This window comes from Pygocentrus nattereri, chromosome 4 (assembly GCF_015220715.1).
Source record: "Pygocentrus nattereri isolate fPygNat1 chromosome 4, fPygNat1.pri, whole genome shotgun sequence".
NCBI lineage: Eukaryota > Metazoa > Chordata > Actinopteri > Characiformes > Serrasalmidae > Pygocentrus > Pygocentrus nattereri.
This window is the reverse complement of record NC_051214.1, coordinates 29191459-29219267: the sequence shown is the minus strand read 5'-3', so window position 1 is coordinate 29219267 and position 27809 is coordinate 29191459. Positions and strand designations below refer to the sequence as shown.

General features: G+C 38.2%; 1 protein-coding gene across 3 annotated transcripts in view; it reads right to left on the bottom strand.

Annotated features, from left to right (window-relative positions):
* usp24 (ubiquitin specific peptidase 24) overlaps window positions 1-27809 on the bottom strand; it is a 78358-nt gene that overhangs the window by 33497 nt on the left and 17052 nt on the right. For 2 of the 3 annotated variants that reach the window (XM_017689042.2, XM_017689051.2), the window contains 19 exons: window positions 20687-20855; window positions 20378-20445; window positions 19538-19681; window positions 16323-16445; window positions 15448-15483; window positions 13173-13238; window positions 9556-9621; window positions 9130-9204; window positions 8801-8959; window positions 8601-8715; window positions 6295-6398; window positions 5951-6058; window positions 4773-4868; window positions 4389-4550; window positions 3671-3766; window positions 2061-2168; window positions 1796-1945; window positions 430-561; window positions 180-291 (listed from right to left, as the gene is read on the bottom strand). In XM_017689042.2, coding sequence (XP_017544531.2) covers window positions 180-291; window positions 430-561; window positions 1796-1945; window positions 2061-2168; window positions 3671-3766; window positions 4389-4550; window positions 4773-4868; window positions 5951-6058; window positions 6295-6398; window positions 8601-8715; window positions 8801-8959; window positions 9130-9204; window positions 9556-9621; window positions 13173-13238; window positions 15448-15483; window positions 16323-16445; window positions 19538-19681; window positions 20378-20445; window positions 20687-20855 — 2089 coding nt within the window. The remainder of the gene's footprint in view (window positions 1-179; window positions 292-429; window positions 562-1795; window positions 1946-2060; window positions 2169-3670; window positions 3767-4388; window positions 4551-4772; window positions 4869-5950; window positions 6059-6294; window positions 6399-8600; window positions 8716-8800; window positions 8960-9129; window positions 9205-9555; window positions 9622-13172; window positions 13239-15447; window positions 15484-16322; window positions 16446-19537; window positions 19682-20377; window positions 20446-20686; window positions 20856-27809) is intronic. The other variant, XM_037538139.1, reaches the window with a different exon arrangement.

Below are 27809 nucleotides of genomic sequence, written 5' to 3'. Positions count from 1 at the left end.
TTATAATCGGGGCAACCAATAAGGTTGATATGACACGATTTGTCCGCTGGAAAAAGAAAAAAAGAAAAAAAAAAAATCACATAATACAGACAGGCTTAGCTCAAGCTGTGTGTGTATCACTGAGATCATATGTGATGGTCTGAGGCGGTATTGTGTAAATGCTGGGATTACAATCATACCGTTCATTGTAATCTCATAAGGCTCAAGTTTGAGGATCTTCTCTTTGAAGAGCTGCTGCTGAACATCACTCTCGAGATCATGCTGCCCTTTAGTGAACCACTCAAAACACATCTATAGAGAGGAGGAAGCTAGATGATTACTACACCACTACACCACAGCCAACAGTCCCTTCATACTAATAAAAATGGGTACACCAGAAATCCAGCAGAATTAGGCTCTTTTGAGACAAAACATATGTTGGTACCATACCTCTCTGTCCAGCTCACATACATCCATGCCAGACACAAGGCACTCCCAGATCTCTTTAGCCCTGTTCCACACCAAGTACAGACTGGCCTCTTGTAGAAAGAACGCCAAAAACTTCAGATGCCCTTCCAAATACTGTAAAAATATAGAGGTTCCCCAGGGGTGAATAATTTGGTGGGGGAGGGGGGTACACTCTTAATTTTCTTATTTAAAAAGCATTGTGAATGACTGCAGTGTATGAAAAGTACTATGTAAACAAACTTGTCTTGTCTTGCCTAAATCATTAATATAATTACACTCTTGATACCTACAACCACCTCACAACAACTGAATTCTGTATTACTGTGCCACAGAAAGTGTTTGTGCTGATAATGGATTAATCTTTGACTCTAATGCTGTTCGCATGGACCACCAAGCAAACTGAGGAAGTAGGACCTGGTTTAAACTGAGGTGCTGATGACTCATTTTCTACTAGAACTAGGCTGGTCAGCTAGCTAAAAGGCTAAAAGAGAGCTAACAGCTTAAACAACGCCATCATTAATCTCACAGGCTTGAATTAAAGTACTTATGATATGATTCACAGTTAAAACTGCAATATAAACTTCTAAAGACTGACACTTAAATGGCTTACGCACTTTTCCATGTTTCAGTCAGAAGTAGCATCAAATCCAGGCGGAATCTCAAACAGCTTGGTAGTCCCTAAACAGAGCACTATGTAGGTCTTGAAATTCTAGTTTCTACAACCAAATAGTGCATTATTTGTCAAGTACAGAAGAAACTGAATCCCAAATTACTATTGTTTAGCTATATTAGGCACTGTTGTGGTCCAGGAGGCAGTATTTGAATTCTTACATAGGGAGCAGGGAGTTACTTCAGATTCAGCCCATGCATGGTAAGAGGGGCGTCAATGGATTTGTGCTATGTATGATTCGCGGTGGTAACCTGGTCACCAGAAAGTATGTAATAAACAATGGTTCTAGCATTAAACAGGGCTTTGTTATGATATGGTTATTATTATTTGGCAAAAATTTGTTAAACATCATGAAATGACAGCCATATACAGTAACTCACTGGGCCATGGCTGCTTGCCAATTATATCAATCTAAAGTACAATATTTCTTCACAAAATACTTGTTTAGGATGATTTTCTGAAAAAAAATGGTATTTTATTATATTTTTGTTGGCAATATGCCACATGAGCCTGTGTGTTCCTTTGATTTTATCACCACTTCGCCTTGTGCCTAAGAACACCCTTACCCATGATAAAATCACAGACAGGTAGCCTGTCATGGCTTATTGCTTTGATAAATCCTAATGGTGAAACTGAAATGGAATAAATGGAAAAAAAAAATGTCACGCATTTTGTTACCTCTTGATAAGAGTATCGGCCATCTACCAGAGTGGACCCAGACAGGCCATTGGAACCAGCAACTGATACAGCCAGACGATGACATGACACTAGAGAACCTGTGATTAGCTTCACTATCTCAAAGTTCTTCTTCAGGTCCTGGATTATGCTCTGAGAAAGACAAACAAACAGAAAATACATCCATGTCCATTAATAAAAGAGGCAGGGTTTGAGATTACATCCCTACAAGTGTACATGGAATCAAGTGCATGTTCATTTGTATTACCTTGTCTTGTTTCTGGTAGGTCTGTTTGATGAAGGAACGAGTGATTTCATGGAGCTGTCGTAGGGCAGGAACAACCCATACTGCTTGAGGGTTACTCAGCTGGGATGACTATAACACATATATGCACAGGAAACAGTGAATCAAGTTCATGACAACTTAAAAGACATAACTGTTGTAAATTCTAACATTGAGATAAAAACAGAATTATTATTAGGGATGCACCAATCTGACTTTTTCACTCCTGATACCAGGATACTCAGGAGTTTTGCTAACACAGAGCTCCAAACTGATAATTAATTTACAGTTTAAAATCTGTACTTATACAAATGTGATCATTAGTGAACAGTTCATTCCAATTCATGATCTATTATACTGTATATTATTATGATTGCATTACTTATCAAGGATTTTTAAAATCAGGCACATTGAACCACTAACCATCAGTTTATGATCTCAAAATGACCAGGAAATATCTGACAGCTTTAATCTTTTAACCGACATTACATTGATATAAATGCAAAAGGTTGAATAGTTTGTTATTTTCGCATGAATCTAGAATAAACCAAAACAGAATATGAAAAGCCCTAACACGAAGCAAAGCTGGAAATGGCACATTTTTGCATAAAACCCACTTATTTAATCTCCTTAAACAAACAAGGTTGCCTGCAATGTAAAACACTCTAATTAATTATCAGCTGTATATAGAGGCCTCAGTTCCACAAAATGAAACACAAAGAGAAAATCTGTAGGCATCACGTTTGGAATGACACTTTTCCATTTTAGAAACAGTATCAATAGTGGATCGGTCACGTCTGAATGATACTCGATCTGTTTAATAAGGTCAGTGTTGGTGCCTTTATTGGTCCAGTATATCAGATTGGTGCATTACTAATTATTCTGGAAAACTGGAATAAAAACTGAATTTCAAATATTTATTTCAAACCGAATACATACAAGGAACTTTTTTTTTTTTGAACATCTAATTGTGTATTTCCAACATTATCAGTGTTAGGGGTGGGCGATACAGCAAATAAATTAAATCTATGTTTATTTTTCGATGATAAATGTATTATGATATACATCCATAATACAATGAAATAAACTTCTGTGCAAACACTAGAACTTGAATGTTTGTACAGCTATCAGCCATGGAATGGGAGTAAGTACAATGGAGTGCAGTGTTAATGGCTATGGAGTGTTCAAGCAACATGAACTTATTTAAAATATGCCTTATAAATAATAATACTGATGTGTTAAATCGCCCAACTCTAACAAATGCCCAGAGACACAATAAGCTTTTGATTTTAAATGAACACACTCACAGCCTAGTGCTGAGAAAGGACTTGTTGAATCCTGACAAATACTGTACATCTGACATTCAACGGGCTCTGAATGTGCATATTTAAATCAAAAATATTGCATACAATAAGATGCACAGCTTCCCCAAGAATCAACTCAGAATCATCATTTCACAAATTTTACTCCCCTCGTTGTAACCAAACCCCATCTGCTTGGGCTGTGATAGGCTGCCATGAGATTGAAGGTGAGTTGTGATTGGTCAGTGTTAAACATAAGGGGAGGGTCTTTGGAGGCCCGAGTGCTTTTCTTACTTTAGCCCATGAGCTTGGTTTCTTCCTTCCCCAGGAGCCAGTAAAAAAAGAGACCTGTGTCTCGCTGGTAGACTTTGATTCCTCCTGTATTTGTATCTAAAGACATAAACTGCAGTTGCATTCAGTCAGCTCGACTAATGGTTGATGAATCTTTACTATCCGTGAGTTAGCAGCAACCAAATCACCTTGGAATAGAGCCTGAAGCACAGAATGGGAGCGGGAAGGAATATGCAAGTGTGAGTGTGAGTGTGTGTATGTGGGAGGGCAAGCGACTGGCCAAATATCTGTCTGGCATCAGAGATAGAATGACACCTTTGAACACCCAGCTCAGCTCTTAATATAGCTCTTAGCTCATTGCAGGATACTAGTTGTTGCATTGGGGACTCTGCTTTCTGTCTGCAATTGCAGGTTACTTTGCAGCTCACTGCAAAGTAAGTAAAAAGAGCGAAAAAGCAAGAGGAAAACAGAGGATATGTCTGAAAGAGTGAAAGACTTCACTTTATCAGGTCATGTTCACCAGCAGCAAGCCAGCAGCAGCAAACAACAAATAACTCCTAACAGTAAATCAAAGTTTAGACTTACAACAGAGCAGGATCAGGGTGAAAACAGTAAATACTATTAGGTCAATATCTCTACATTATTTTGGAATATGGTTACTGGGAAGCAAAAGCCAAGACATTTCTCAGTGTGACAAACTAATTGGTTGGCCATAGCTCACCTTCTTAATGTCCTCAATGCACTTAATTATGTAATTCCTCTTGACGGTTTCTTTGACAGCATAGGCATCGCTCAGGATGGTCAAGTGCTCTTCCAGAGCCTGCTGGACCAGAGTGGTGGGCAGAGTGGGGAGATGGGCCAAGTCCCACAGCACCTCCAACACCTGAGAACCAGTCAATCGACAGGCAAAAATCACATAATACATTACCAATAAAGCTTGGATGGTGGTGAACACGATTTGCCATACAGCAAGATTTATCAGGTGTATTTCAGGAGTATACCAATATCAATGAGTAGGCTTTAATTAGTAGTAGTTTTTAAGATTATTACCTTTATTTAACTAATTTATTTTATAGTGAACTGTGAAGCGCACACACATGCATACCTTTCCTGTTGTTGCTTCTGAGCGAGCCTCCCTGCCAATCCTCCCGATAAGACTCAACAGCTTCTGTCTGACTCGATCACTTTCAACCTCCCAGCTCTAAACAACACAATATAATCAATCAACAAACATGTGTAGTAATGAATTAAAGTAAGCAAAAATGGCATATTGACATGTTTTTACAGTTACTACAATCAGTCTACAACTACTATCAGAATTTAGTCATATGTAAGGCAGTAACAAACAATTACCTCTATAATCCATGAATCTTTTTTAAATTAACCTAACAATTATGTTTCTGTTTTAGGGAGAAATAATAATACAGAAACCAGAATTTAAAAATTCATAATTCCAAATATTAAGTTGCATTCACTTATAGTCCTGTTATGTTTATTTCTCAGTTGAAATTCTTGTTTTGCCTGATCTCAAAATGTACAAAGGTGAGAAATAGGCTAGGTGCTGAATCAAAAGCATAATTAATGCAAGAAATCTTGCAACCATTTGTCAAATATCTCTTATATTTAATATAAAAACAGTCAGTCACAGTATTTCATAAATTATCATGTGCTGACTATTTTTATTATTCTTAACATATTACCTTTTCTGTCCTCTGCGGAGGTCATACCTGCTCACATGACATCTAATACTTCCTTGACTAACATTTCTATGTTTAAGGTCGGCATGAAGAACTGACATATTACAGAGATAGCATCGTCCCATGTGCATTTTCATCCTCTGTGTGATGAAGGAAATGTTTCCCAATATGCAGTCTTACATTAGCCACTTATGCTAGTTAATTTCACAAATTCAGCAGGAGCAGAAAACATGTTTAAACTTTGGTGCTTCAGGCTTTGTTTGTGTTTCATTGTCATGCCCCTGTGAAACGCTACCACTGCTTTGCATCTTGAACATTCTGTGATTTTTGGCACCATTCAAAGTTCTTTCTGTGCCACAAATGACTTCTTTGTATGATGAAATGAAATGACAGAGGTCACATTGCTCCATTAGTACAGAGGGTACTGACATCTACTCTTTCAAAGTAAATCCACATCAATATTTTTTTAAATCAATGTAGTGGATTATATAATGCCAACAAAAAGAAACTAAAAAAAAAGACATAAAGAAATGATAAGGTGAAAGCTTAATGAAATGACAGCATCAAGTCAAGACTAAAGTCTTACTTTCTGTATGAGGACAAAGAGGTGGCTAAGCTGCTCAAAATTGAACTTGACAGCTGCGGCAGCGATGATGGTGTGTATGTTCTCTATGACCGTTGACGACTGGCCAGACTGGACAAAGAGCAGAAAAAAAAGGGAGAGAAGTCAGAGAGAGTCTAATACTCTATTCACTACAGACAGGTTCTCAAAGAAACATCTACAGCATATGAACAGAACACATGCAACTGTACATTATATAATTTCATATATTTATACAACATATAAACAGACAGCCTTGCACAGTGTCAGTGAGAACAACTTACAGCACAAAATAGCTTCAGGGTAAGAATATGAGATGAGTGACTCACTTGTATTCTCCAAATTTTGGAGAGTTCGTCCAGTGACAGTTTACTGCCCAACAGCTCAATGATTCCCTTTATCCTATCACAGTACTGCGCCTGGTCAATATTCCCTATAATTACATTACAGAGATGTAAAGTGAGAGAGTGAGAGTGAGAGTGAGAGTGAGAGTGAGAGAGAGAGAGAGAGAGAGAGAGAGAGAGAGAGAGAGAGAGAGAGAGAGAGAGACCACAATTTATGACACCAGGTGTTTTGCGTAACATGTACATTAGCTATATTAAGCCTCCAAAATAAGACGCCAACAAATACAAACAAGGCAGAACGAGACCGGTTTTATTCATTTTCAGTAATGTTTTGTAATTCTTGATGAATCAGGTTGTTCTAACACCCTACAAGCTAGTCCTCTTATATATTTTTATATTTGTTAAATAGCAAAAGCAAGAGAATTCAGCACTAAAATGACTTCCAGATTTCTAAAGTCTAAAAGCCTAAATCTAAATATGTCCCCACGTGATCCTAAATTTCCTAAAATAGGACAAATGTAGTGGAAAAAAAGGGGTAATGACGGGCACACTGGAGATATCCAGAATACTGGAGAATGAAAGTGTGGTAGTAGGAGAAAGAGAAAGTAACAAAGTGAAAGCAAAAGTAAAGAGGTGTAAGTAAAAGGGAAAGAGGCTCCAAAGTGAAAGTGAGGAGTGGGACACAAAAAAAAAAACAAAAGTGAAAGTGTTTGAGAGGAAGACTAAAGTGAGAAAGCACAGATTAGTTGACCGTGTGAAAGAGACAACACACAAGAGTGAAAAGGAGAATATTACAGTGAGAGCAGAATATAAAGATGTAACAATTGAGAGCCAAGCTAAAGGGCAGGTAATTTCAGGAACAAAATAACAAATGAACCCATACTGGGGTGTCCATCTGCCCATGAAATAAGACAACAGACAGAAGCATCTCTCGGCATGTGAGAGCAGAGTGTGATCACACTACTCACACTTACACTCCAGGCTACCCACAATCTAAAATGTTAAGATTCTAGATTTATCAATAACTACTTTAACAGCCGTACATTAATACAGCAAATCTGTTTAATAAAGCAACAGACCACAACCTTGGTTGCTTTTAATAAAGGGTTGTGCTTGATTTTACCATGGTTAAGGGGTGTTAGGCTTTGCACACAGCAGAATGCAACACACTATAACAAAATACAACAATGTTCAATAAATAATTTAACTCTGCACACCTGTTTTAATAACAAGGCACCCTAATACGGAACATAACTGACACAGGCAGTTTTATAGGCATCAACATCAGAGGGGAACAATCAAGACAAACTCATCATATTTAACTTCTGCAAGTACTGCAATAATACATATTCACTGTTCAAATTTCGGTTGGTTTAAAAGACACAGCCAGACCACCTTTCACTGGTTATGCTGTATTCACATGCATTTGTGCATGCACTTCACTCTGCACCCTTATATTACTGCACGGCTGCTGGTGGCATGAAGTCTTGCCAGTGTTGGTAAAAAAAATGGGAGTTTTAGCAGTGTAGATTGCTAATGTAAGGTGGAAAAAAAGACTAGAGGATGCTTTGCGCTCTTTTATTTTGTTTTGTGTACAATATTGGGCTTGTCTGCACTTCAAAAACAATACTTCAGCATCTATTGCTCCCAATAAAAATGAACATCTGTTTTATTACACTGCTGCAGTCGACAGAAAACGTTACTGCACAGATCTGTGAAACGCTCCCACTTGCGGCTCCACTGAAACAATGGAAATCTGGTTTGCCGTCATCCGTTGCATTTGTGTGAAAGCAGCATTAGGATTTTAGGAGCTGGATTAAAGGCCTAACATGTTAGACTCACTATCAGCACAATTAGAAATTGACATTGGAATTAACCAATAACATTTTGATTTGACTCATGGGGTGCCACCAAAAATTAGCATTATCATTGGTTTCTTACCAATTTATAGTCATTGTGTGCCAATATTGTACACCAGCTTTGGAATGTGGCTCAGCCAATCAGACTGCAGAACCGGACAACTGTCTTTTAATGTCACTTTTGTTATGTCTAAATGCAGCCCATTAAATTCTGAATAGCCCAATTTATTCTTTTTTGAGTCATGACAAACTGAATCTTTTTTTGGGGGGTGGGGGAGGGGGGACAAAAAAAAAACAAAAAAAAAAAAACAGAAGAAGTGTGAGCATCTTAAGGTCATATTGCATTTTGTAAACAGCATTTTGTAAAAGAACAATTTGCTGATTTTTAATTCCAAAAATTCCGGCCAATGTGGACAGAATGGAGCAGCTTACCTTCCAGTGCTATCGAGAGGACCGAGTTTTCCACCAGCCAGTCCAGCAGCCTGTCAGTGTCTATGGCATTCTTGACTGTCTTGGACACTGTGCTCTCCTCTATCAACTTTGTCACCTAGAACAGAGCGTAGGATAGTTGGGTCAAAACCATAAATCAGACATGCTATGTACAGCACAGAACTGCATGCTAACAATCTGACCTCTTTGAGGGAATTCATCTTGGCGCTAAAGTGAGGGGTCTTGAGCATCCGCAGAAGGATGTCCAGCCTGAGGTCATCCACCACGTTCACCAGCTCCTGCTGGAACCTCATACAGAGCAGCTTAATGGCAGACAGCAGGTCTGGAATGCTCACTAACCTCTATGAAGCAGAGACAGAAAAAAGAAATGTAAAAAAGATTTTAAATAAATCCTGTATTTCTTAAGTGTATTCAAGCTTATGCGCTCACAAATGGCCATAAAAAGATGACACAAAAATTTAAATAATGAAAAAAAGGAAAAATCTAAAGCACTGCATATGTATATCTGTACCTTGTCCTTCAAGTCTTTCTCTTCAAGATTCTGCACATACGTGATCATCTTGTGGATGACAGGGTCCAGCATGGGCTGCAAGACAAACTTAAGCTGAATTTATGTAATCCTACATCATTTAAAAAAGACATTTTTAGCCTCATTGCACTTTTTCTATGGTTCTATAATGCGTCTATGATTTATTAATATTCTCATTTTACTTATGCAGTCTATTTTTCTCAAAAGCCTAATGATGCACAGCTGACTCATCCCACATCTGTTGCTTTTTATCGCAACAAGGAATTTTGTATTTTCAGGCATGCACTTAAAATGAATTAGATACATCTATCAACATGGTGGTGGTGAGGCTTCTAGTTCCTGTGGATGAAGAACAATAAGTGAGTAGATGTGTAGTGTATTTTTTGACATGGACAAATGGACACTAACCTGGACCAGGCTGGAGTTGAGGTACTCAGCACACACACCAAGCGGCTGCACCAGTGCAGACACACACTGAAGAGATGAAAAGCAAACACAATAAAGAAAATCTATACAAACTTTGAGTCCTTCCTACACCCTTTGAAGTGATCAAATTACAGAGTGCCAAGACGATAAAACACGTTTACTTTGGGAGGTTTCAGAGATAGATACGCTAGACATCTTTGTCAGTGCCTAAAATATCATGGCAAACGTCATGAAGCTGCTGTCATAATAGGGGTTGGTTGAAATTAACTTAAATTTAGATGATCACAATATTTCTTCAAGAATTTTAATACGGTCATTGTTATTTTTCGTTCATGCAATATTTATTTAATAGCAAGGTATAGTCTTAAAAAAAGACAGTCTAAGACGGTCTGCAACTGAAAATGTTCCTTGTCCTAAAAATAACAAGTTCTCTAGTAGCATCTTCAGTTCTAAAAAGCAAAAATGTGAACCATCACAAAGTAATAAGTGGTATGAACATCAGACATCATGCCTGCAAAGGGCAAGTCTCCACAATGCTTCACGCACATGACAAGCAGCACTGTTATACCAGTATCCTTCCTACCTCCCCTGGCCAATATGACTTTCAACATACGCAACGCATGACAATACTGCAGCTTTTTTAAAATTATTATTTATTAACTTCACACATCTAAGCTGAGGCCCTGTTAAATCTTTTTTCAATGAAATGTGCAGCTGGCCAAGCTTTACGGTGACCGGTTTACTGGAATACTGCTCACCATTGCTTCATGTCATTGTAATTTGCAACCTTGCATGAAGAAATCGGACTAGGCATGTCAAACAAATGAGCCCACTCACTTATAAGGGAGAAAGCATAATGCTTTTTAAAATTTCTAAACTTTCTCTGTTTTTTGCTCATGCTTGGTCGCCTTTAAAGTGTCTTCCTTGCATTGAAGAGAAGGTTTTGCTTACATTTGATTTGTTAGTTTTGTTTTCCAAACTACTGTTAAAAACAGATACTAAACATCTTTTGGCCCAAAGGTTTAAACATTTGAAAGGTTTGAGCGCTGCTGAGAGCACAAGAGAACAAGAGGATAAAACCTGTGGGATTACTCCCAAAGCAGTATGGTCACAAATAGTGCCACACCCAGTGTGATACAGTTTCCCTAAAAATAAACCTGGTTAATGTTTAATATGCTCAATTATTGCAAACTAATGAAAAGATGCTTATTTGCATTAAAACGTTTTAAAATCCTAACTTTGTGCCACTTTTTCAAAGGCAGTGTAATATCAAAACAACCAAACACCCTTTCGAAATACATGCTTTCATACTCAAATCAAACAGGGTCACATCCTCATGACGACACACCTTTGCTAACACGCACACACTAACGGCAGGCAGCAATAGCAGAAGCAGAGACACAGAGCCGGGATGAATCACTTCTCTGTTCTGGATTAAATGACTCCTCTTCCGCTCGCAGAGTACGAATGAATAAAGGAGCATGGGGGGAGGAGAAAAGGGAGCTTCCTCCTTCTATTCTCCTCTTCATCCCCTTCATTCCCTTCAGCACTACAGCTTCTGCCTGTGGGCTTCACTTTGGAAGAAAACCTCCTGCTCGCTCAGTGGGCTTGGCAGTGAGCCAGCAGCATAGTAGCGTGGCTACAGCAGGTCAGGTGTAGCAGTAGAAAACGTCCTCCCTCCAAAAGCTCGCCTCCTACATCCTGTTCCTGTGTCACAGTCATTCACATGCAAATCTTAAATCAAAGCATCTTTTCCCTGTCACTGTGCTATCTCCCCACCGCGGCGCTCAGCACATGCTAATGCGCGCCTTCAAAAAGCGAGCGGGCGGAACCCGAGACAAGGCGGCTTTACAGGCCGCTAACAAGGGGGTGCATTTAGGGCAACACACAGAGGGGGGTGACCCCGGCCTGTCTGAACCTCTTTAGGATCCTCACAGGACACAAAGTGGGTTGCTGCCATACTTACACCAGTCATTTAACTCGACAAAATAGGGACGTCCCAATACTGACTGGCAAAAACATGTAATTAGAATCAGCCTTTCTTTTTTTTTTTAATTTCAAATTTTTGATTTAATTTTTCTTTTAAGATAAAACCAAAAGGCGTATCCTTATTATGACTAGGACACGCGATGACATCGGAATCATATCAGTATGAGCTGATACAGTCTTATACATATGGGTGCCTCAAACTAGGGGTCAATATGCACACAACCTCTCCAGAGAAAACAATCGCGAGAAAGTCACGTCTGCTGTATCGTCAAACCTTTAATCAAAAATTCTCTGCCTTAATATCTCTAATACGGGCCTATGCCAAGAGATTTAAACAGTATACCAGACAATATTACAACGAACATGAGATTTTTTTTTTTTTACTCTCACACCTGTCTTTCAATTTCCCATTCTACCTTACTTGCCATCAAAAAAAATTAACATCCATACTTCTTGTGTCTGTGTAATGCAATACGGGTTTGTGAAGGCACTAATAACTGGCTTTGATGTTGTTTATCTTCCAGTCACTTCCTCTCTTCTTCCCATTCCTCTCTTTTAGAAGAGGATGCTCTCACTGGCAGGGATAAACACCTTTTAAGATATTTAGCACACACACCATAATTGAATCTCTGCCCTCAGTGAACTCTTCCTGCACTCCCTCCATCCCTCCCCCTTTCTCTCTCCTTCTCTCTAAAGCACTATGGTTACTGAATCATTCATTCAAAACTCTGCCAGCCAGATTTTCTTACATCACGATATGGTTGTCTAGAATGAAGTAGCAAATGGTATTAAGCCCCTAGTCTAGGCTGTGAAAAGAGAAAAATCATTTGAAAAGCTTCTGCAAACCTAAGACCAGAAACGTAACAGAGCATACATGTGACTTGATGTGGCCACTATATGTACCTGAAATTAAACGCTTGGTTCACTAAAGTAATAGCTAAGCACACAAAACGCACATAGGACAAAATACTAATAGTGACATGCCTATGAGACGGTTAAGAGGAAAAGTAGTGGAGGAGCCACTACCAAGCTCAAGACAAAAGAAAAGTTCAGTGATGAAGAGATAGCAGTGTTAATACATTTTTCTCTCATCAAAACGTTCTCTAGGTGTGTGATTCAAGGCAGATTTTGCACTGAATTTCCTAATGATGTACATCTGGCCTTCAGTGCTGAAAAATTCTTTCAGGTTGGTAAATATATTCCCTGTTTAGTACATCTGTCCCTCAGTGTAGAGATTGAGCAGTACCAATTTTCTTTTAAAACAGTGATTTTGGATGCTTGATTATTAGTCAATACCATCACTGATCCAATATTTTGTGTTTATAAACGAGTCAGCCTTATAATGAGCCATTTTATTTTAATTGAAGCACTTCAGTTGAGATTTAAAAGTAGACTATCAAGTTCAAACTACTACCTCATCTATGCCACAGGAAGAAATACACAGCTAACAACTTCACATAATGTAAGTGAGTGCTGTTTCAGGATAGATGTGTTACAGGACTGAATCAGTATCATTCTTTATTTCCACCCAAAATCCGACCCAGCATTCTCTGCTGGCTTCAGCCCAATACCAGTACATGTTATCAGATCGGTGCTATACCAGTCCTTACCCCAATCTCCATCTCCTCCTGGTTCAGCTTGCTCTGAATGGCTGTGAAGCCACCCATCTCTCCAAACTGCAGAGAGAGAGAGAGAGAGAGAGAGAGAGAGAGAGAGAGAGAGAGAGAGAGAGAGAGAGAGAGAGAGAGAGAGAGAGAGATCTTAGACAATTTCTAACCACGCCACACACAATATGCTTTTATATTACTCAATATAGCCTTTCACACTTGCTGCGCGTATGGCAGCAGACACGCGAAATGCAAAAATACTCTCTGCTTCTATTTTTGTTGCTTCCAAGCACAGCTGGTCAGCAGTTTATAGGCACAAACAGTGAAGAAATGCAGTGTTTATGCTATAATATAGAATATAGGCTAATAAACCAGTCAATAAATGTAGTTTTAATTCTTTGAGAAGGTGACAGAAATCATTGTAGGTTAATGTTGTAAACCCACATGCAACTCTAAGGAAGCAAGATTTTTATTGTTGATCTCTTTATAAAACTTCTCTAACAGATAAACAGACAATACAGCCATTGTATTACATGAAAATACAACACAAACAGCAACTGCTTTCACAACGTGTCTGGTGGGAAGTAACAAGCATCACAGAGTGGTTCCAGTTTAACCCTCACATCACGCCGCATCTGGTGTGAAACAGGCTTAATAACGGGGGAAGGGTGTTCTTTGAGATGATGCAAAGCTTCCCTATGATCAAATCATAGTTAACGCACTGCACGGAGTGGCTTATTGCTTTAATAAAACAGCGGCCAACTTAAAATATACTAAAATACACAAAGTCATTATTTATAATAATCAACATAAACAAGTATTCCTCCAAGAAATGTAGTTCCTTTAGCATATGGTATCACTGCTAAGCAACCATTGACCAATGACTGAGGAGAAGAACGTTTGTCGCCAATCACTGTATATGGCAGACATTTCATGATGTTTTTCAAAACTTCTTTTGTATAAAAGTGAATATGTGTAACATATTACTGTAATGCAAATACATTGCTTCTAAATACTTTTTGGTCTTCAAATTACCACCAAGACACTTCTGCCAGTCTGACGACACCAATTTTCTCACGCTGGGGCTGAATCTCAAACAGCTCCCTGCTGACTACACTGTGTACTGTATGAATTTAAATACTGACTCCTGCACCCCAACAACGCAAAATATCCCTAAAAACGGTCATTTTGGATTCATCCTCGTTCATACTCCATAAGCAGTCACATTTGACAGTAAGTTTATAAATTATAGATTCTAAATGTTACACAGCACCCTATTTAGCTAGGAAGTATGGAGCCATTTGGGATTCAGCCTGAGTTTGATGCTATATCTGACTGAAACACGGACATTTGAAGCTCAGGTGGCACTCTTTAGACTTTTATAATGCTGTTTTTCAGTGGGTCATTAGTACTTTAATTCAAGCCTGTGATATTAATGCTGGAGTTGTTTAGCATGTTTGCTGTCTTTATTTTCACCTATTTGCTAGCTGATAAGACCAGATCTAGATAAGAAAAAGTTATGTCATCAGTACACTCAGTGCTCCATGCAATCAGCATTAGAGACAAAGATTAATCCAATAACAGCAGAAGGGTTTTTTCGTGCTGTGGCGCAGTGATACAGAGTTCAGTTGTTTTGAGGCGGTCGCAGCTGTGGTATATTGAGGATTTTACAAGGTCTTCGAACACGGCTTAGCCAATTAGACTGTAGGACCTGAACTATTAGTTTTAATTTAGAGTTATTATACTACTAACACAGTATTTTGTGTCTACAAAATGGTTACATCTACAAAAATGCTTACAGGAGAAGGAAAAACACACTATACTTTTAATGTAAGTCATGAAGTCAAGTACTGGCACTTTGAAATGATCTCCAAAACTGAAAAATGTTTTAACTATTTTTATTGATCTACATTGTTTCTTATAGGCCTAAATCTGACACTTTGCCACAAATGAGAGTAGCTCATTTCCTTTTCATGGGGCTTGTGGTGTTTGTGTTTCTGAATAGACATCCTGATGGACTGTCCAATCAATTCTCAATTAGCACAACAATGCTTATGGAACAGGGCTTTTAAATGAACACAGCAATTTCAGTTTTCTGCAAAGGTATATTGAAATAAGCTTTTTTTTTTTTTTTTTTTTAACACAAACAGTTAATCTCATACACTGATAAATGCACTAGGAGACAACAAAAAATGATTTTTAATAACTATACTAAAATCAAACATAAATCACTATTTAACAGCAAAAACACATGAACATGATTCAAAAAGGTGCTTACCCGATTCACAAGGTCTACCAGCCAGCCATGTGGCTCCTGCAAACACACACAACAAAAGAAAAATCCACATAAGTGTACAGCGAACATCAAATCACTGCAAGTCACTGTATTATTTCAGTCCAAATAGTGTATATATATATATATATATATATATATATATATATATATATATATATATATATATATATATGTACTTATTATTAATAATAACATAGCAAACAGTTTTAATATAAAACTGTTCAAACTAGAAGTGAGTAGTAACCCATTCAATGCACTCAGTTATATGCATTACCTGAAAACTCTTCTGAGTATTTTTGAATAATAGTAATACTTTTAGTTTTTTCCATTATGTTATGCTAGTGTCGTAAGTACTTGTTCACACTATCAAACTTTAGCATTCTATGTTAGACCAAAATGATCTCAAAAAGAGAAGCACAGAGCCTAAACTCCAGTCCTTATTCTGATAGATGCTAGAGGCACAAAGTTCCCCTGAGGTTTCTGAACTCTGGTATTTATGTTTAACCAAACACCTTTTTTGAGTCATTGTTTCTGTGAATGACTCACAGAAATGCAAGAAGTGAAACTGATATACTGTAGACACAGAAAATAAGCAGCAAAGCATGTGTCCTATGTCCACGTGCAAACATACACAGACGGAAGACATGGACACTGGTGCTTCCTGTCAGTCGGCCTCACTGCCCAGTCATACTCTCTCCATTATACATACCACACATATGCACAATGGAACCTAGAAAACCAGTTTTTCTGAACTCTGACAGAACAGATTTATCATCTGATCAAGAGAAAAATGCAAACACACCCACAGGCAGCACACAGCTGGGCAAAATGCAAAAGGTGTAAAGAGCATAGATCACCTTCTGGTAGCTGGAGCTGGGAGAGACGGCAAACATGCTGTCCTCCCCAAACACCTCAGCCCAGTTCCTTTGGCTCGCCTTCATACGGTTCTTAAAGTGATATTCATTATCAGGGTTAACCGCCTGACAGAAAGAGAGAAGAGAGATCATTCAACACATTCATTAGTTCAATACTGTGTGTTCTATGTTTAATTGCACAAACCTGTATGTGCATTGTGTACAGGTGTCCATTAGAGGGTGTATGCACGGTCACTATAGTCCGAGCACCGTCTCAAACAATACTACGAGTGGACATAATATCAGCAGCAATATCGTCAGAGTTATATCAGTATGATGTAAAACTAGGAACTGTGGTACTAAATAATGACAAAACCAAATGTCTGCCAAATGATTACCAAATAAATAAGTAACTATAAACCACCTGACATAATTTGTTATAAAAAAAAAAAGCTAATATACAAATAAATAATGCAGTATCTTACAAAATTATATGATATATAACAGGTAATGACAAAGTCAAATGTATAGGTGAATAGCACCTTTCACAAATTACTAGTAAATGTTAGGTCACGTAGCTAATGTGCAATACAGTGTTGGGATAGTTATTCAAAGGGTAATTCATTTCAATTACTAATCACTTCTCTCAAACTCTATTGATATAATGTTACTTATTAATCTAGCCAATCAATTACTTGATTTCTACCCATCTGAACCAACTGTACAAGAGAAAACCCAAGCCACACTTTTCAGTTATTTATCTAGAAACAGCATACAATAAACATCATTTAAAATACCCATCATTCTTCCTGCGTTTGAACAGTTAATGCTGATGAAAACCAAGAAACAATTCAAATCCAGCTGCCTTGAAATGAAATTTCATTTGTTATATTTAATATAACAAAGTTTACGGAGTTGTTTCTGAGGGAAAATGAAGACTGGTTTGTTGAGGTCAGGTTGGGTCTCTATTTCTCAGAACAGGGACCTTCAGCCATCAGTGTCATGTTAGCACGATAGGATGTTTTGAGAGATTGTTCTCATGGCTGTGCTGTGCTGTTCACATTCACAATCAAAGTCACATAGATGTAGCAGGTAACACAGCTGCACACAAGTTATTTACAAGGACACGGACTAATAATCTATATAGAGGAAAATTATTTAAATTCATCACACAGCATTTATTATGCTCTCCTAGAGACTTATGAATAAGTAATGTACAACCCCAATTCCAATGAAGTTGGGACGTTGTGTAAAACATAAATAAAAACAGAATAGGATGATTTGCAAATCCTTTTCAACCTATATTCAACTGAATACACTACAAAGACAAGATATTTAATGTTCAAACTGATAAACTTTATTGTTTTTTGCAAATATTCACTCATTTTGAATTTGATGCCTGCAACACGTTCCAAAGAAGTTGGGACAGGGGCAACAAAAGATTGGGAAAGTTGAGGAATGCTCAAAAAACACCTGTTTGGAACATTCCACAGGTGAGCAGGTTAATTGGAAACAGGTGAGTGTCATGATTGGGTATAAAGGGAGCATCCCTGAAAGGCTCAGTCATTCAGAAGCAAGGATGAGGTGAGGTTCACCACTTTGTGAACAACATTGTTGAGAACAATGTTTCTCAACATGCAACTGCAAGGAATTTAGGGGTTTCATCATCTACAGTCCATAATATCATCAAAAGATTCAGAGAATCTGGAGAAATCTCTGCAAGTAAGTGGCAAGGCAGAAAACCAACACTGAATGCCCGTGACCTTCGATCCCTCAGGCACCACTGCATTAAAAACCGACATCATTCTGTAATGGATATTACCACATGGGCTCAGGAGCACTTCAGAAAACCACTGTCAGTGAACACAGTTCGTCGCTCCATCTACAAGTGCAAGTTAAAACTCTGCCATGCAAAGCGAAAGCCACATATCAACAACACCCAGAAATGCCGCTGGCTTCTCTGGGCCCGAGCCCATCTGAGATGGACTGACGCAAAGTGGAAAAGTGTCCTGTGGTCTGATGAGTCCACATTTCAAATTGATTTTGGAAATCATGGACGCCTTGTCCTCCGGGCCAAAGAGGAAATGGACTGTCCGGATTGTTTTCAGTGCAAAGTTCAAAAGCAAGCATCTCTGATGATGTGGGGGTGTGTTAGTGCCCATGGCATGGGTAACTTGCACATCTGTGAAGGCACCATTAATGCTGAAAGGTACATACAGGTTTTGGAGCAACATATGCTGCCATCCAAGCAACGTCTTTTTCAGGGACGTCTTGCTTATTTCAGCAAGACAATGCCAAGCCACATTCTACACGCGTTACAACAGCGTGGCTTTGTAGTAAAAGAGTGTGGGTATTAGACTGGCCTGCCTGAAGTCCAGACCTGTCTCCCATTGAAAATGTGTGGCGCATTATGAAGCGCAAAATACAACAACAGAGACCCCGGAGTGTTGAGCAACTGAAGTTGTACATCAAGCAAGAATGGGAAAGAATTCCACCTACAAAGCTTCAACAATTAGTGTCCTCAGTTCCCAAACGCTTATTGAGTGTTGTTAAAAGGAAAGGTGATGTAACACAGTGGTAAACATGCACCTGTCCCAACTTCTTTGGAACATGTTGCAGGCATCAAATTCAAAATGAGTGAATATTTGCAAAAAACAAAGTTTATCCATTTGAACAGTAAATATCTTGTCTTTGTAGTGTATTCAATTGAATATAGGTTGAAAAGGATTTGCAAATCATCGCATTCCGTTTTTTAATTCATGTTTTACACAACGTCCCAACTTCATTGGAATTGGGATTGTATTCAGTAACTGTAATGTGACTCCACAAATTTAAACTGCACATTGTTACAGGAAAAAGAAATCACTTCACCCCTAACACTGCTTAAGAAGCAAAGTATGGATGCAGTTCCTGTTAAATGACAGCTCTTCATGCAAGTACATTTCTGCACACATTTCTATGAGATATAAGATATACATGCAGTAACAGAGCCACACCAGAGAAATTCAAACCTTCCACATTCTTGAAAGGTAACAAAATGTAGTTTAAACACTAAGAATGCTTTTACTTTGTGATTTTAAGTAATCAAACATTCCTGAAAAACTGCAACACCCCTTCTCTCAGTGGGCAGCTTTTCTGGCCTTTTTCCCCCACTTTTTTTCCACATTGACTAAGAACCTTTTGCTCTGCGTGTGTGCGCATGCGTGCGTGTGTCTCACCATAGTCAATACTCCCATGAGGCCAATAGGAATAGGGTCCTGTTTGACTCTCTCTGCCACCAGCTCCACCAGCAGCATCAGCATGTTGTAGATGCCCTCATGAATCTCTGTCCCCCACTTATGCACTGCACTTGACGTCAACAACTACAGGAGAGAACAGAACAGAGGGGATGAAAGAACGGAAGAGTGAGAATAACCACCAAAAGAAAAGGAAGTCTGAACTAGGGCTGCTAACAACTGACTGCAAAATTGCATCTAATTTCTAAGCACTTCTTCTGTCAAGCATTTTAGTAACCACAGCAAAACTCAGCAGAACAAACTTGCCATAAAACAGCAATGCCAGTAATTTAATCTAAACTACATGAATCAGACACACACTGATCATATAGAAAGGTGGTGGTGTGTTTATTTCAGTCCCAAAGCTGAAAAAGTTTAGGATTAAACTAAGAATGCACTCGCAGTTTAATGACAAAACTAGTGCAAGTTAACAGGCTTACCATTTGCTCTAAGGTAAAACTCATCTGAGTTACTGTATGTGCCGGTTTGTATTTGATATCTAATGATAAATAATGTTACAAAACAAATGTTATCAGAAACACGGCATGTCTATGTTCTCTAGTTTAGGCAGGCTCTGCTGTGGCATTACCACATTATTTGTTGTGCTGAAACTGGTTATTGGAGCAAAGTGACACTAATATAAATAAGAAGCAAAGTTTGCAGTTTAGGGTTAGGAACACCCTCTTGGTAGGAATAGAGGAGCTTCTCAGACTGTCCAAAAAAAAAAAAAAACCCACAAACATTTCCTAACATGTGTACCAGGTCTTAGACCTATGTGCACACCTTTTTGAAGGCCTCAGGCATGCATCGGTCCATGAACCTCTTACAGTTCTCATCTGCGTCAGCCAGGCCTGCAAACAAAGAAAGAGAAAATCAGACACACCCATAGTTCCACACACAGACTCACTCGTTTTCATACTAAATCAGGACTCGAGGTGATGCATATGCCTCATCTGCCTCATATACAGTATTTTTAAAAAATTTATTTGACTTAATGTTTTGCCTAGTTTCTCAAAACATTTTGACTCGAAAAACTGCAAACAAGCACTCACTCACTCACACACTCACACACACACCTGAATGTATACGTACCCAGTCGGGCGAGGCTGGTGGAGGCGATGAGGCACTTGCCGAGTGACTCCTCTCTCTTATAAGGGATTGACCAGTGGTCAGTGAATACTCTGCTCTCAAGCTCATACAGGTTAGTGGTGGGAAACTCCATACTGCCCCCAGAACAGTTCCCATTCTCATCATTACTCCTCTGGAAAAGAGACAGAGAGAGACAATGCTATAGAGACGAAAGTTGAGGCCTAGTCAAAGCATTCAGCATAACTCAATCATTTGTGGGAATGAAAGAGGATACGAAAGCAATGTCATACTCCATTCTTCAAGCATCTTATACACTTCACTCATACTTTTCCTGCAGTTACCAACTATTTCTTACTCCCTGTTTTTCGAATGACTTGTCATATAGCTGCTTGCAACATGAGTATAAACTGTAACTTGCAGAAATCATCTGGATTGGGTTGCACTAGTTTTGCACCAAAGTTTGTCTTTAATAAGTCCTTAGTTTACACTGATTAAGCAGCTTAGTTTGAAGCCATTGTTTAATAAATTTGATTACACCATCCATGTGTGTAGGTCCAGCTGAATGTAAGTAACGGTTACTGCACAACCGTCAACAGCAGCACCAGTTTGAATATCAGTGAACTAGTTATGGATGTCCGCTTCATTTTGGAGTTAAAACCTGGGTCAAGATTAGAGCTGTAGCATTTTTAGTTGAGTTAACCAAAAAATAAATAAATCAGGTCCTGTTTTTGATCTTTTTTTCACTATCTAGGTGGTTTCCCTTGGCTTGTCTAACCCTTAATGCTGCTGAGGATATAAATATACAGTAACTTCTAAGCTTAGTATATAAAAAAAAAAATAGTTTGCATTGGGTTGTTGACAATGATTTTTCTACACTGGCGACTCTTTAACTCACAAATTCTTGACAAAATTTGACTTCATATGATATGCTGTGTGTTATTATATTGCCAAATCCTATTTGTAGCATTCATTTCAAATTATAGCACAGCAGGGTACGCGTTATGTAACAGGCAGGCAAATGCAGATTAATTTGACTTCCATACTGCAAGTGCTGTCAGACGCTGCCTCCTTTCAACTTCTATTACAAAACCAGCATTCAAACTGAAATGTCAACAACGCAGATAACGAGTACAATTGTTGAGCAATGTTTCTCTTATGATAAAAAGTTCCACCATAGTGCTCAGTCTAGGTGTACTAGATCAGAGGTTCCCTGCTGTGATCACTTTAGTGTTTTCTCTGCTCCAACACTTCCACTTCAGCTCAGGAAAGACTTGTTAAATAGCTCATTAGTGTTTTCTTTGCTCTAAAACACCTGATGCAACAATAACGTGCAGAAAAGGGCTATGTCAGGTCAGTCGGAGTCTGTCAAATCAAGATAAAAACAAAAGGCCTGAGTGCTGCTGTTTGTTCTTCTCCTTCACAACTCCTGTGTTTGCTTTTCTTTGAGCTGTCGTAAACAAGACGTGCATGTAGCGCTCTCACCTGTAGACAGCTCTACTTTGCTTTGCCTTGCTTTGCTATGGTCAGCGTGCATTCTCAGATTACAGTTAGCACTACTGAGCCACTGCAGAGAGGAAACAAGCCTGGTAGGAGGAAATTAGTAGGCTATACAAAACATATGTTTGCCCTTGGCTGGCTGCAGTATATGAATGTATAATCAGGTTCTTTACAGACCAGATTGGAAAGCAAGAGCAGGGTCTGAGCAAATGAAGTCTCTCTCTCCCTCTCTCTGTGCTTAAGGGCATAGTGCGTGTCGCAGCCTTCCAAAGCTCCTGCAGTCAGTGATTTTCTAAGTCACCGAGTGAAAGTCACCCTGAAAACTGAATTCAAATGAAGTGTGAAGCGGCTTTGCTGCGCTGGGCACTGAGTGATTTCTACTGCAACCTGAACGTGGGCTTTTGAGTCAATGTGAACGTTCAGAGACTGGTGGGGAGCATTTAGGAGCAAATGAGAAAGGTCAACTGTGAAGCTCAATGCAAAGCTCAATGTATTTAAAAGAGACACTTTTTCCAACCAAGTGGAAATAACATGATCTTCGCATGTGGGTACAAGTGAAAAAGGAATAAATAGCAAACATATAAAACATTTCTGGTTTCACCAAATGTACACAAAAAATAACAAAAGAACACAATTCATGCTTCAAGATGCTTGTTTTTTTGTCTACAATTTTGCCTACTTTTATGTTATAGTATGTCATACAGTTTAAGAAACCACATAAGCAAGATTCATTTACAAGTCAACGTGGTTTGATGATTTATGCATGTGGTTGGCACGATGCAGACTGGTGAAGTACAGGCCTGCAGAACTTGTTAGCTCGAGTGCTTGAAAGCAGCCTTGGGACAATTTCTAAATAAAACTTCTCTCTTATTCATTTCTTACTTTCCAAGATAAATGTATTAGTTATTTATTCATATCCATAAGAAAAGTTATAACAAGCAGCAATAACATCCAGGTTTACTCAAACATACCATAATTAACTGGAAACGTAAGTAAGGCAAGTAAATTACAAATGTATTAGTGGGACAAAAATTTGCGTCCTTTTCCTGTATGACACTATTATTTTATTTAGTGTAGGATTTTAGATAATATCCCTTCATTGGATGACAGCTAGAAGTCATCTAGGCATGGAGTGCATGAGTTTCTGATGCTCAAAAACGTTTGTTGGATTTTTTTTCCCTTTTTTGTGGTTTTGAAAACATCCCGCCTCTTCCCATCACTTTAGGATACTTTCCACTATTGATTTTGGAATTCATCATATCTGTAATCTTTCTCATTTTATTACCAAGAGACAGTTTCTGTCCTGAAAGCTAATAAAATGTAGACTCAGGTGTATTGGATGGTACATTGGAGATCTCTGGTGTCTGAAGTTTAAATCTATAAATTTTGTTTACTGTCCCAGCATTGGTTTTGAAGTACAATAGGGTGGTTAGGTGAATGCTTGCTATTGCTCTGTTGGACAGATAAGTCATCATATACCTTATTTTATGTACGTATGAATAACGTAAAGCACAATTTTCACAAGATATATGCAAATTAAATACTTTTTTAAAAAAGCAAATTGAGTGCCCCAAAACTAATTGTGACCACTCTATTAGCTCCAGTGCAAAGCTAAACAAGCAACCTTCAAACATTAAACAACAGGTCTTGGCTGATTGACAACATTGTACATACAACGTTGTGTAAATTTCTTGCAGAACTATATATGTAGTTCAGCAATAAGTTCACCTTTCAAGGTAGATGTATTATCATGTGCGTTCTGAATACAGAGAATTCAAAAGTACAATAAACTCTATAAACCATAGCAGCATGTTCCTACAGATAAAAAGGTAAAAATAAGCACACAGGGGCCAATAAGCGAGCAAGAAATTGCACATATTGGAGAGAGGTAGACAGCAGGGCTAACCAGGAACTGTAAACAATAGACATCAACACACTTGTGTAAAAACATGCCTGAAGAGGCAGGATATTCTACCCTGATGTGAAATACGGTGAAAGCCCGGAGCCGCATGTCCGAATGAGTATGTGTAATGTCGCAACATTTGTGTGGAGCTCTATGAATGTGTATGGCTCGTGTGCACACAGCTGTTGCTCCATATCAGAACTTGCTGACTCCAGGGAACGCTGCCTGGTCCATGACAAAACACAGCACTGTCAAAACAGCTCACAACTGAACTCCAAGCATACACATACAGCAATAGCCTTTAAAGAATGTGGGGTAACATGTGACTTGCTGGTCACAAGTGCATGGAGGTGAATTACGGGTTCAGAAACATTCAACTGCAGACACCTAGCCTACATAGTCTTTGCGTTTGCTGTAAAATGTTCTTTATTTTCCACCTAACTTATAAAGGCCAAGTGCTATGGTATCTTAGACCTACTGAAACTTTCCTTTCACACTTCTAATGATAGTTGGATAATTTGTATAAATAAGTTGGTCTGAATGTAGGACAAGGCTTGAATGGTGTGGAAAGATGATGAAAGGACTCGCATCAACTACACCACAATCTCAAGTGAAATACCACACCAACAGCCAGTGCTAAGACTTGGTGCCTTTTAACAAATAGAAGATAAGCCACATACACGCAAATGTCTAAGTGCATTTAAAGGAATAAGTGTATGTTGTAAATTAAGAACAATTTAGCTTGATGCACTACACAGTCGTTCAAATCAGTCAAATTACTTCAGTACTGTTTATTGGAGCAAATAAGATCACAAACAAGTGAACATGTACATACACAATATATTTTTTTTATTAGTTGATTAAAATGTGTAATGGTTTTTTTCCCCCAAAATAAAAATATTTATTTGGGTTCACTACAGTGTCACCTTCAACTTTTACCACCATACCTACAATACCACGCAATCAGTGAGCAAGATAAGGTGTAAGAACACTGTAACAGTAAAAACGCCTTTTACTAGCACGACTCAGCAGCAGCACTCTCACAAAACTTCACTCCTGCATCATCAGCACTACGTTATTACTAATTAACTGTACAGAGCATTCACATATGCAGCAAGGGCTTGTTTAAGTCTAATGCATCGCTGTTGTTTGGTTTATTTACGATCAGCTGTAGTTGAGTAGTGCTGTGTGAAACTCTTGCTCTATGTTTCTTCCATTAGTTGCGTTCATGGTCAGCTTGCTACTGTGAGGTGCTGAAGTAAGACAAGATTGTCACATGTATTTGCTCAAAAATCACACATTCGTGTAAACTAGGAATGCACATTCCTACAATTTGATATTCAAAGACACATAGGGTTAATGAACAAAGCAGCAGTTTTACTGAAATTATGTGGTTTTATTGCTGTAAAATACTAATTCACTTGTTTCTACTTTGTTTCTTAGCTGTTATGTCTTTAAGTGGTCAAGGGCAGGATGATGTTAGACTCTGTAGTTACAGTGAAACTAAAGGGGACCCTTACTGGATCGGGGCCTTGTCGTGGCGGAAGGGCTTGTGTGGTCTAGGGATCTTCAGAGCTAAGTCGTCGGGAGCATTATGCTCCTGGTAGGGTCTACCAGGACTAACAGGTCTGGAGTGAAGACCCAGAGTAACGCGATCCAAACCATATTTTCCATATTTTCTTCCCCACGTACTGCATCTCACATCATGTAATAACATCAGCTCTGCAAAATAGTCTGGGTAACTGCACTGAAACAATGACTAAATTACTGCATTAGAATTTCTCATGGTTGTTCTACTACATTACAAGGGTACTTACACAGGAATTGATGAGGTAATTGTACTGAGATTACACAGAATCAGGACTGAAAATGCAACATCACATGTTCCCTTTGTTTTACCTTTTAACAGAATACTGTTACTCTATTATAAAGCACAGATTGACAAAATGCTCAGAAATTATTTGTTTTATTTATTTGATAAGGTAAAACAAGGTAAAAACAGCCCTGATTCTGTGTGATTTCAGTACAATTAGTAATGTAGTAAGTAGGAAAAAACAAGAAGCAAGTTTGCATTTTACAGCTCTGATACCCTTTAGTTTCACTGTAATTACAGTGTGTAACATCATCCTGCCCCTGACCACTTAAAGACATAACAGCTAAGAAACAAAGTAGAAACAAGTGAATTAGTATTTTACAGCACTAAAACCACATAATTTCAGCAAAACTACTGCTTTGTTTTTGGGCTAATAACCCTAATATTACCTTTATTTTACCATCTTATTACAAATGTGTTATTACTACAAACACCAGCTTATTACTCATTATGAAATGGAAAATACACAAGTAATATTTCGGTAAGTACAACTTGTTACCATGATTTTACCATTTTATTCCTGACTTGTTATGGCTACAATTACCATTTTATTATTTCATAACAACTATGGAATTGCCATTTAATTTATGGATAAATACAACTCATTACCACGATACTACCATAACATTACCCACTTATTACCAATCTGTAAAGTGCTACCAAAATTTCTATACTTTCAGTATTAATGTAGGGCTGGCGTTGCACAAAAATATTGCAACACACAAAAGTATACACTGGAAATTGTTTAGGTAAAGATAGGTTTTCGTCCAGGGGGATCTCTGATGAGCTAATTAGCAAAATCAACAGAAAACAGGTACAACACTGATTGCAGATGACACATTTTTACAGGTGATCTTCTCTCCACAGTGATTGATGCACCAACCTGTTTTTTAGGGTTTGTCAGAGAAATATATTTTTTCACTCTTTGTGGACCTAATATCAGCTACTGCAGTTAACGTAGTAAGTGATAAAGACACACCAGAGCCAGCTGTGCCATCTCTACTTTCAAAGTCACATTCTTGAAACAATAGGCAATATGCTCCTACTGAGACACTCATGCTAGTGTAGCAAAGTGTAATACATACACAAACACAAATATATATATATATATATATATATATATATATATATATATATATATATATATATATATATATATATATATATATATATACATACACATACACACACACACACACACACACACACACACACACACACACTCGCAAATGCTTGCAAAAACTGACTTTTTACTGAATTCTTTCAGTGCATTATGAATAGCGATTTCAGTATTTAAATTTCAGCACTTCAAATTTACCTTTACATGACAGTTTGTTTCATTTATAATTCATGAGTCATTCAATTCATAGTGTTCAAAATCATTTTTTGAGCAATAAAAACTACTCAGTATTTATTTTCCTTTTACTAATAACACATCTGAAAGAAAACATTGAGAAAAATGTTACACTATTTATTACTTATTACCATTGCTTATTACAACACATAAGCAAGTGCTTAAGGCATATACTTTGTACAATGCTAATATTAATAGCTGTTAGCTGCATTAGCCTCATAACTCGATTGCAAAACTGAAGAAGCAAATGAAAGAATCAGTGGTACAAGAAAGAATGAGTGTGAGAGAAAGAAATACAGAGAACTGTATTTAACTTACGTTAACTACTTATTCTGCTCTGCAAAGAATCTGCCACAACCTCCTGCAAGCTACGGCTCTTGTGTGCTTGTGTACCTGCACTGCAGAGAGCGCACTAATATTTAACACACAGCTTAGACGTGAACAGCCCTGACAGTATAAAACGAATGCGTTTGTGTGGGGTGCGGGTGTGTGAGTGAGA